Below are 11,893 nucleotides of genomic sequence, written 5' to 3'. Positions count from 1 at the left end.
AACATGTTTTCCGAAAAAATTATTTTTCCAAAAAGAAAACCAACAATAGCAATGTGGAAGAGTAATGCCTCACCCCGCTTATAAGAGACGAGGACTAAGGGGAAATGTCCATGATCCACAATCAAACGCTCTAGTTTTGATAATTGAACATCAAATCGTTTATATGGATGTTTAGTACCAATATCAATCAAGTTTTAGAAAATGGTCCCTTATTAGAATGTGTAATTTTGGACTATGTTTGAACTTTTGGTAAGAGTATATTTTTAATAGAATTTATGAAATGTTATCTCAAGTAGAAGAGTAATGAACGCCAGCATTTGAAAGAAAGCGAGCAGTTTGAAGCTGCCGTAGAGATTTTCCAGTGTTAAAGCATTTGCATCGTTATATTCGTTCTTGACAAAGCATTTCCAAAGATCACGAGATTCCAGTTCTATCCATCTCTCCACCAAATAACCTTCCATCATCCAACGGATTCTACGAAAAGCGAGTGTTCAATTACAAATGGACTTAAATTGGCTTTAAGCCTACATTTTATGAAAATATATGCAATGTTAAGTTAAAAAGAGCCACCTATGGACTACATTGTAAAGGATGATAAAATTGGCGAAGATCTATTTTTGTTTGCTCGAAGACCTATCGGTACGAGCTAATAGTAAGTTTTTAAATTTCTTCAAATTTGTTTAGGGTTTAGCTTTATTATCTCTTATTCGCCAATTTTATCATCCATGAAAATATATCACTATTTCAGAATTTAAAATGGATTGTCATCCTCGTGGGAAGAATTCATACTTCAATTCGCAAATTATTTAACTGACATTTTGTTTCACAACTTACCAATAACTTAGTAAATATTTTTGCTGGGATAGTTCATGCTATTTAAGAACAAAATGTGCACGTACCCCACTGACTACGACATTGGTAACAGCCAAATGGATGATAACGTGAATACCACCTTTTCCTGATTTATTAATTGCTATGCAACAATGGGCGACAAATTTCCGAAAAACACTCTTATTTATTCGTTGTACTCCTCTGAAGATTTTTAACTTTTGACGACCAAAATGGCAGTCACTCTCTTACTGCTAATTTTATCCGAAGAAAACGTAAGATGTTTAAAGATACGATAAAATAAGCTTTCAAATTACGGTTGAATCTTGTACTTTACATTTACACGAAAATCTGTTTTTCTCATGTACAGGCCAAACAAAATATGGAGGAAACTGGTTTATATTTCTGGGATACATGCAGCCTAGGAACTCGTACAGTCTAGGGGCCTGTGTTTGAACAAACAAATTTTACTTAACCCGGGTTTCTCTTAGAAAAATTCAAGTGATCGCTAGTAGTAACGACTATCTTGGTACCCGGAACTCATAGTTCACCTGGGGCCTGCCCGTTTAAAGATCAAACATTCCGGTAAGTCTTACAGTGATATATTAGTCAGTAAGGCCTATTTTCAGAGATAATGAATATTTTTTTACAAATAATGTTCCATAAACTATAATTAGTTAGTTTTTGCAGGATTTATTTCAGTTGTTAATAATTTATAATATATTAAATTCATTTCTCAAGAATAAAGCGTTTTCTTTCCTGAAGATCTGAATTAGGAAAATGACGTAGCACTTCTTCAAAATGTAACATTAAGCTAGATAGTAAAATCTTACCTCGTATACAGAATTTTGTATTTCAAGGAACTCAAAAATGGAGAGACATACAAGGAGAAAAAGAGAGGTGGACAAATGCCGTGAACAAAATACATTTCTCTCGTCCAAGTGAGTTGTTGACACAGTCTGGCGAAGTTAATTTGCACCACGGTAGGTTCCGCAGATATTATTGCCTTGCCATCTTTCACTTTCTGATAAGCATTGTGTTTAAACATTTCCGGAATTGGAAGAATGGCTTCATCTCTATGTTTTTCCATGATCTTCCAGACTCGACGATAAACCTCTAGGTCCGTGTCCTGAAGACAGAGAAAAAAGACCCCAACAACGGAGTAATTATATTTAAATACGGAAAACTCACAATGGTACTAATATCAATTATTTCGTTATTAAAGTTGGGAGGCTTGTATTATTTTTATGTTTAATATGTATATTGTTTCTTAAGAAAGCTATTGTTGATAGTTTCTAGGAGAAGTGAAGTCACCGTGATAAAGGTTTGAATTAAATACTCAAAATACCCTGGTAGAATTTCTCAGCTTTATTTTAACTATCTTTCCATAATGTAAATGCCGCTGTGATTTTCAATTTTAATAACTTTGCTTCATTTAACATGTTATTTAGTCTTATCAAACTTCAATTCAGAAAATAAAACTAGGGTACAGACATTGTTGTGAATTAAAAAAAAATTATGACCCTATTTGGGTACGGAAATTCTTCATATGATGAATTACCAGAATTTACTGAAGTAACGATCACCCGGCGATTGTGTACATAAGCTGCTGGTATTTTCTGATTTTAAGACTGTACATGACTTAAAAATATTAATGGGGCAAAAATGTTTGGGAAGAAACAAATATTTTTTAACCCTTTTTAGTATTTGTGTTACAACTGGTATATTTTCGCCAAAGGTTTACCGTATGTCCTGGAAAGGGCAGTTAAAAATCTTGATTTCCAAGTGAATAAAATATTGTGCTGAGCACGTAGAAATTGTTTGTAGAAATGAGTCGTTATAAAGCTATGCAGTAGCGCCCACCTATAATTTTTTCTTATTTAGGTTTTTCATGTCGTGGGGCTAAAAGAAAAACATCCTTGCGCAATCGTGGCTCCAGCCAAGAACGTTTACTTTCTTTGTACAACTATTCAATTTTCGCATCGAAATAAACGATATGATTTGAACTTTCACCACTAACAGTGGAAAACATTTCCATGGCTCAATCAAAGCCATACTAAATAAATCTACGAAACAATTACAATCGAAGCCTAAAGCGTAAACCCGTAACTACAACTAACACAAAAGTAAGCCTGGAACAGTAAGAGTATAATATAAGCATCAAATTCAATAAGGCAAGAAAACCAAATCTACAAGCAGGCCTCAGAAGAAAAACCAAATTTTTATAGCACATGTGTCTTAGCATAAAAAATGAGCAACTTGAAATGAATGAACCAAAGATGTCACTGAAATTTAAGTACCCATATAACCCGATAAATGAAATAAAATTTGAATATTAAATTTTAGTTTGAAGCAATTTTCAATCACCTTGTACATTAAATTAATAAGCCTACTCTAAAGCTCAAGAGGAACTTGGTGAAAAATGAGCGCTTATCTCAATCACGTTGTATTTTAAAACAATCACCTTATCGTTTCACTAAACTTACGAACTAAGCATTAGCACCGAAGTACAAATATTAACACGGCTAATTAATCACCCTGTCGAATAATCATGAACCATTTTTCAATCAACCTGTCCAATAATTATGAACAATATTTCAATCAACTTGTTCAATAATTGTGAACCATATTTCAATCAACCTTTTAAATAATTATTAATCATATTTCAATGACCCTGTACATAAATTTACTATAGCTCATTATAAAAATAAATAAATAAATTAATGATTTGTTGCAATACCCAACAAAAGCCAAGAAAGAATAACGAATGTGCGGTGTATTAAAAAGCACGCTGAAAGTATTCAACGCCCTATAGAACAAAATGGCACAGTTTGTATCGGTTTCCAAAGTCGAAAATCAAATATTTTTTAGACTGATGACCTCAGTTTATAAGTCTTGAAAATCCCCTTAATTGAAATATCACAATAGCGCGTACGTTACTTGTGGTGTCCCGCGAATTGACCCCAAATATCTATAAAATGAAATTTTCTTGATGGAATCATAAACAAAATAGGCAATTGACGAGTATAAATTAGTATTATAATTTCGAACTTAATTTAAGAAAATATGTAGATTACAAGCCGAAAATCTGAAATCTTAAAAAAAATGACAAATAACCCATTTCTAGGTTGATCCCAATCACCAAAATTCTTAATGCGCTACCGAGGCATGCTTTTCTCAATCGATTGACAAATATTTGACTAATCTAGACTTAATTTACAATTGGTGGCATCAACGGCTACACTGCATGTGAAACTAGTACACACAAATCCCCCCCCCGCACGGCCCTGTGTTTTACATTTCCTGACGCCTTTGTAATATTCTTTAAACTTTTCATTTTAACAGAAAAAGGAGTGCAGGGCCAGCCCTTAACACTGTTGCAAAGGAGAGACTAAAACCAATCCGTCTAACTGACCTTAGTAGCTGTTAAGTAAATTTAATTTCATTGATAAAAATTGACTCTTACTCGAAAGCATTGGTAAACGGTGTGGTAGTCTGGAACCTGAGGAATGAGGTCAGGCCTGTTCGCCAAGACATCAATTCCCTTTATGATATCTCCTTCTGGGGCTATCAACAGCAGCGCTTTAAATTGACCGGAGAAAGAGTTCACCAAAACCAGCATGGCCAAAAGCCACAAAGATATCAAGTACTTCCCACGATATGTCCGAGGCGTGTTTTCCGAACCTAATTTAAAGAAGAGAAGTTATTCAAAATATGGTATTATTTTGTGTTTCCAATTAATCAGGAGAATAAAATTATAGTATTTTTAAATGACTTCGTTAAAGAGTTGTAAGTCTTGGAACATACCAAATTTAATACCAATTGAACTAACGTCATTAGGTAAAAGAAATGGAAATTTGTTTCCTAGAATAAAATTATCACAAACCTTCGTAGAAAAACGACGCCAAAACAGACCAAAAGTAAAATTTCAGTACTTTCGAAAAACGAATTTGTTTTTTCATGATAACTTTCAAATCAACAAATTCCGTAATAGAAGCCAGCACCACTATTATTATGATTGAAGCCAGAATGGAATACCAAATCTGCAATAAGAAAATTATGCTTGGTAGGGCTTTCTACCTGAACAAACTTTAGTTAAAATATAACTTAATAATCTCCTTCTTGAATGGACTCACTTCGATATTGAAAGTAAGGATGAAAGAAAAAAAATTGTTCGGTCTCTCTCTGGAGGTTGACGCGAGAGTGAGGTAGGACGATCTTTGATAATAAAGTGGCATAATCCTGCTGAAATCATCAAACGTCTCTTCAGTTATTATCCAAGGAGCAATCATGACATCTATCTCCTATTAGTAGAAAATAAAAAACACGCTTTTTGATTAACAAGTTTAATGTACAAAACCAGGCAGTATTTAATGAACACTGATACTAACATTAGTTTGAAGTTTCCCGAATAATCCCGTCCACGTTCCGTTGGTTACTTCTGGTGTCCACACGAGACTGCTGTCCGCTTTGTACCTAAAATTAAATAGGCAATTTTCATAAATATTGTAGCTTATAATTATTATTTAAATTAATATTCGATCTTTTGTATTAATTTTTAAAGGGAAGGTAATATTTACAAAGATAAATGTTCTTACTGAATTCCAAGCGCCGCGGTTAATAAAGTGAACATTTCAGGAATAATTCCACCAAAGACTTCCGGGGACTCCTTAGAACTCCAAGGGTAAAGCTAAGTCGCAAATGCGGTTACGAAAATTTTAAATCATTAAATTATCTTATTGTATTTCACATACTGACAAATATCCAAGTGATGCATGATAAGTTTCCCATTTCTCCTATTTAAGAAATATTTAAAATTACTGTTCGGCAAACGTACCTAAAGTAAAAACTAAACGCAACTAATTAAAGACAAATTGGACAAAACCAAACTTCATCCGAAAAATATTCCATAATTCTATCTATCGATTGAAAAGCTACTGATTCAAATTATTTGATTCAAATAGTATTATATTCAAGTGGATAGTGTCTGGATGACAGTTGGATTTAAATTTGGACATTGAGCTTATTCATTTTTGTAAGTGATTCTTCCGCCACTTTTGGCGTGAGTGTCCCAAATATTTGTATTAATTAAATAGAATGAATACGTGGAAATTAATTTAAACATGGAAATAATAGTCATTGGTTAGCCGGTATATGACTATCCTAAATTTTATGGAAATTCAAAAACATCTTTGGTAGTTCTATACTATGGTAAAGGAATAAGTGTTTAGAGCGCAAATACCAGGTACTTTCATGTTGTTGATCTTTTATATCCCTTTAAATATAACAACATCACAGTGTAGGGCAGGGCAGATCTCAATTTGGAAAAATGCTAAATCCGATCTAAAAGCTTAAGCGTGGGTAAATAATTATGGACACTTACGCTTCTTTTGTTAAAAAACGTTCTGTTGTTTTCCCACACACAGAAGTTATTTGAGGACATCGTGCTTTCTTACAAACTTGAAAATTTATAAGAATCGAGCTGTTTGCGCCAGAAGCTAGTTTGCGCCTATAAACTTCGAGTTCACTTGGCTTTATGAAAACTACTTAATGGCATCTCAGCTTTCCCAAAAATACAGTTTTGAAATCATTAATTTTTCAATGCAGTATTAAAATTCTAGAAACATTGAAGCTGATAAACTAGTACAGTTCCCAGAGATGGGCTATCGGAAAGTAAATTTTCTAAGTGACGTAGTGAACCGCACCCTTTAAACCCACAAATTTAACTATTGGTTTTATTAATATTTAAAAGGCTTCAGAAAGACAGTTCTTTTGGGAGAAATTTAAATGACCACCAATTTTAAGACTCGAAAATGATTATTGGAAAATATTTCAATTCCGTAATACTTCGGGGTCCTGGTTCTTGTTCCTTTCAATATTTAATAACGATAAAATAAAAAAAACGAAAATAGACTTATTTCTATATCACTTTTGGTTTTACAAGAGCCTAGCTTAGTTACTAGCCTAGTATATGCTTGTATAAAGCCCAGTTCACACTATACAATTAAATGGGACACTTAATTGTATCCCACTAATTGTAAGCAAAAAATTGTATAGTGTGAACAGAATAATTGTAGCAACAACTCCCACTTTTTCTGTTCACACTTTACAATTTTCTTGCTTACAATTAGTTGGATACCATTTAGTGGTCCAATTAAATGTATAGTGTGAACTGGGCTTAAGACCTCTATGACCATCACAGATCCACGCCACCATTGACAAATCACCCGGTCAATGATTAGGTAAAAAGCTAGGTGGCATTGCTGCTATTATCAGTCGCGCTAAAAGGGCTTGCATCGCATTCGGTGTTATGCCTGAAGCAGCGACGTCATTAAGGTGAGGCAACTTGGCATTGTTTTGAAACATGACCTCGACACGTCTGAAAACGTGGTGTGTATTATTGAAACACAATAGGAGAAATTGGTTGAGAAAGTCGAAGTGGTAACCCATTAATATTTAAGCAAGCAACAACAAATGTATTGAATGTTTAAGATCAGAACATGTTGAGATGTTCAAAACTTATACACCTTTTTGTTTGTGTAAGTGACTGTAGTAGTGATTGGAAGTTGTGACTTTGGATAAACTATCCCACAGTCCTAAAAAAATCCTTCCACTATCATAGAGTGCTTTGGTACTTTTTAGATGGTAAGCGGTTAGTTTGATTTCTAGTATTTATGTTAAGTAACGAACATTGAAAAATCGCGCTATCAATATATAAGTTTTTCTAAATGACCAATTGTAACGCTTCTTTTTAAGAACGTGCAAAACCTCTTTATGTAAAGTTTACAGCAAAGATACGAGTTTATGAGCCAATAGTTTAACTCCTAAATGCGTTTTCTGACTCGCTGTTTCTGGACTTTTTGGCAATCGTTGATGAACGCTTTTTTTCGCTAATCGTTTCGGTAATAATAGCGCTTACGCGTCAAATGTTTCACTCAGAATCGCGATTTACTAAACATGTTAAGCGGCCACACGTTTCACCCCCAAATGCAAAGGCTTACTACTAGCTTAAAAACACTAGAATCCAAAAACAGGGAGAAATATACACGCGTAAGTATATCTTTAAATTATTTTATTTTCCTCCTTCCGCCTCAATTCCTCTTAAGTAAACGTTTCATACAGAGATCTCCAAAGTAGCCTGGTTTCGCTCTACGTGATTCAGGACCGAGCTCGAGAGCTAGAGTCGACAATACATTACTGGAGTCAACAATAGAATCATTAATTCAAAGCTCAACTTGGCTTGACCATCTACAAACCGTGTCCAGCAGTTAACCACTTCAAACTAGGCTTTTTAACACCGCTAATAATTTGGAACCAAGGTTATCCTCGATCGTAGATCGATCCTAATATTTTCAATTTATGACCGAAATATATCGCTAGTACCTCTTTGGTTGCGAGCGAAAATTAGATAGCTAGAATATTATAAGAGGCTATTAGCGAAATAACTTTTATTGGTTCGCAATGGATAAAAAAGCTATAAAGGTATATATTTGTATTTTATTATAATTTATAAACAGTTATTTAATGCAATGAGCAAACCGAGAGTTAACTACCTGTCTTACAATAGAATCGAACTACCGAAGAGGTCGTTGTATTTCCGTAAGGTATAGGATTGTCATACCGGCTAACAAATTATTTCTTTTATTGATTTCAACAAACGCAGTGAAACAAATTGCTTACCCTGTTTAAATTAATTGCCACGTTGAAGGCATAAAAATCCGTATCTTTTTTATAGCCGTCAAATGAAAAATTTTCAATGGAGCCTTTATTGAATTTCGTATAGCAATAGATCTCCTTCTTTCAAAGAGTAGAAGGAGTGCTTGGTTTTACTTATCTTATGATATTGATATTCAAACGAAAAGCAAAACTTGAACCTTCTTATCTACATTTAACATATTATATGAACGCCTGATATTTAATATTTACAAAAAAGCTGTTTATAAATCAAACATTTATGTTCTGCAGGAATAGCCTTAATTGCGGCCCAAAAACGTAATCTTTAAATTATTGTATTCCAGTTGAACCTTTAGATATTTTGATTAATAATTTTCAAATGTAGAGCTCATTTTGTTATGTTCTCATTCCCTTCGAGAAAAAAGCAGCATAGAAGCCTTGAATTTTCCCTCTTGATAATTTTAAACCAAATCCTTATTTCTCAACCTGTTTATTTGTCATTTGCCTCGCGTTATCTGCTTCTCTGAATGTCACGCGGTAAAATACCTTTTGCGAGAAATTATCGGCCGTTGAAGGAACGATGGATTTTTAGAAATGGATTTCATATCCCGAAAAAGGACCAGTGGAGTTTTGTTTGGTTTTGGTAAGAGACAATTTTAAATTTGCGACACACGTCATATTTAGAATGTATGGATTTGGCCCTTGAGCCGAAAAGGTTTTCCACCCCTAATGTAGTGCTTAAAATAATTTCCATAGTGGTATGTCAGTCAGTTAGATTTATTTTTAGGACTTTAGCCTAGTTTTGTGTGAATTCAAGAAACTCAAATATGGAGAGACATACATGGCGAAAAGAGAGGTGGACAAATCCCGTCAACAAAATATATTTCTCTCGACGCAGACAGTTGTTAACACAGTCTGGCAAAGCTTATTTGTACCACGGTAAGTTCCACAGATAGGATTGCCTGGCAATCTTTCACTTTCTGATAGGAGCTGTGATTGAAAAAAATTTCGGAATAAGAAGAAGGGCTTCATCTTAAGGTTTTTCCACGATCTTCCAGACACGCGGATATTCTTATCGATTCGTGATTTGAAGACAGTGAAAAAAAGAGTTGACCATTAAAGTAGCTACCCTAATAATGAAACACGGTAGTACGCAATTACAATTCATTTCATTATTTAAGTTAAGATGCTTGTGTTATAACTTTATTTAGGTTAAATATGTGTAGTACTCCTTCTTTCTTAGGCAAATGTATGTAATCGATAATTTTTTTCAGAGAGCTTTTCTTAAATTTATATAACCATACTTAAAAATTAGCAGGATCATGCTCCTATATAAAAGGTGTAATGTATTTGTTTGTGGGGATGTACAAAGCGGTTTAAGGATGCCTAGTTTGCTATAAGATTTTTTATAACATGATCGAAATACTGTTTCCATGAAAGCTTATAGTCTATATTGACAGCTATATATTTATACATGGCATCGCTTTTTATAGCTGTATATACAATTTTTGTGAATTAATCGGGTTTTAGGGATACGACGATCTTTGATAGTAAAAGGGCAAAATCCTTCGGAAATGTTAACACGTCTTTACAGTTAACAATCCATGCCTAATCTGGAAGCTGATAATTAATTCAGGCCTGTTAGCGAAGTCAACAATTCCCTTTATGATGTCTTCTGACCGGAGAAAGAGTTCACAAAAAAGAGCATTGCCAAAGCCACCAAGACATTAAGTATTTAAACAAGCTTAAATTAATAACAATGGAACTTACGTCATTAGGTAAATGAAATGGAAATTTGTTTCCTTAAATAAAATTATCATAAACTTCGTAGAAAAACGACGCCAAAACAGACCAAAAGTAAAATTTCATTACTTTCGAAAAACTAATTGTTTTTTTTTGTGATAACTTTCAAATAAACAAATTCGGTTATCGAAGCGAGGACCACTATTATAATGATTGAAGCCAGAATGGAATACCAAATCTGCAATAAGAAAATATATGATTGGTTGGGCTTAGGAACTAAAATTTATATTTGTTGAAAGAATTTACTTCGTGGTTTCTTACAAATTTGAAAAGGTTTAAGGGTTGAGCTCGTTGCGCCAGATACTAGTTTGCACGTAGATACTTCCAAATGAATTTTCTTCGTGGAAACTTCTAAATGATATCTCAGCTTCCCCAAAAATATAGTTCTGAGAACTCTAAGTAGGAAATTATATTTAAAATTCTAGAAAAATTAAAGCTGGTAAACTAGTACAGTTCCCAGAAAAGGGCTCCCTAAAACAAAGCACCGGTCATCACCCTATACATTCGAAAATCGTATTTATTAGTTTTTGGGCTTTTAAGAAGTCATAAATTACTTTCAATATCAAGAATAGAAATTGTTTTTGGAAACTATATCCACCCATAAATTGTTGGGGTCCTGTTTCTTGTACCTTCCAAAAATTTTAAAACGATTAAGTTAAATAACGAAAAAAGAACCGGATCCATTTCATTTTAGAGCATAAAATGTATTTTACATTAGCCTGAGTGGTCCTTTTAGATTAAAAATTGGAAAACTAACTTAACGATATCTATTTGTTTATTTTATTGCTTTAAATAAAGAATGAATTTCGTTTCGTTCGGTTATCGCAATATTAGAGAAAAGCTACAAATCAATATTTATCTGAATATCCTTTAAATTTGGCATGTAAGTTACTGGGCGGAAAAATATTGTGACTTTCATCTTAAGTTCCTCGGAAGTCTTCGGTTATATTATTTTCAAAAGAACGTTGTGTTAGTTAATTACACTAATTCTGTTGGGTTATGTTTCAGCCTACATGTACTTCTTAAATTAGCTGTTCTTAATCCAAAAATTGTTTTATCATAACATTTGTCAATTGTAGAAATATTATTTTATTTTGTTTATAAGTAATGTTATTTTTGGCGGAAATACTTCAATGGAATCAAATCTCGCTAGACCGGATCACATTCAAACGATTATTTATGAACTTTTATTCGAAATTTAGATCAATCAAAATCAACTCCTTTTTAATTTCTTTATTCTAATTGGAAACGTTTTAAGGTAATCGAAGAATGACTTTGAAATACTGACCTTCCATTTAAAATAGAGAAATCTTTCTAAATATTGGCGTGGAAATTGCGTGGTTTCCATAAAGAAAGCACAAAACAGTAAAAAAAATATAACTAAATACAAATAAGTACCTTTTATAACTTCTATTTCATCCATTGCGAACCCTTAAAAGTTTTTTCGCTACTGCCAGCTAAAAGCCTCTAATTTTGACGACATTAGCGGTGTTGAAGAGCCTAGTTCGAAGTGGCCAAATGTTCAAATGTCATGAAACACGTACAACTTTTATTTCATTACGAAAAAATTTAAAAATGACAACCTACA

The 11,893-nt window shown here is 33.3% G+C and overlaps 1 protein-coding gene and 1 long non-coding RNA gene across 2 annotated transcripts in view; one reads left to right on the top strand and one right to left on the bottom strand.

The window, feature by feature from the left end:
• Positions 1–213: 213 nt before the first annotated feature.
• Positions 214–5,619, bottom strand: LOC149966649 (ionotropic receptor coreceptor Ir8a-like). Its single transcript, XM_090167558.1, has 8 exons — positions 5,587–5,619; positions 5,427–5,518; positions 5,220–5,304; positions 4,965–5,132; positions 4,715–4,871; positions 4,295–4,512; positions 1,662–1,957; positions 214–474 (listed from the first exon to the last, which is right to left on the bottom strand). Exons 1-8 carry the CDS (start codon positions 5,617–5,619, stop codon positions 264–266), a joined length of 1,260 nt encoding a protein of 419 aa, XP_090023684.1. The 3' UTR covers positions 214–263.
• A 3,466-nt stretch (positions 5,620–9,085) lies between these two features.
• LOC149966648 (uncharacterized) overlaps positions 9,086–11,893 on the top strand; it is a 28,562-nt gene continuing 25,754 nt past the window's right edge. The window contains exon 1 of the long non-coding RNA XR_016480341.1: positions 9,086–9,145. This is a non-coding gene — a long non-coding RNA (uncharacterized LOC149966648). The remainder of the gene's footprint in view (positions 9,146–11,893) is intronic.

Source organism: Leiobunum rupestre, chromosome 1 (genome assembly GCF_980474605.1).
Source record: "Leiobunum rupestre chromosome 1, qqLeiRupe1.1.hap1, whole genome shotgun sequence".
NCBI classification, from domain to species: Eukaryota; Metazoa; Arthropoda; class Arachnida; order Opiliones; family Sclerosomatidae; genus Leiobunum; species Leiobunum rupestre.
This window is presented reverse-complemented; position numbering and strand designations above follow the sequence as displayed.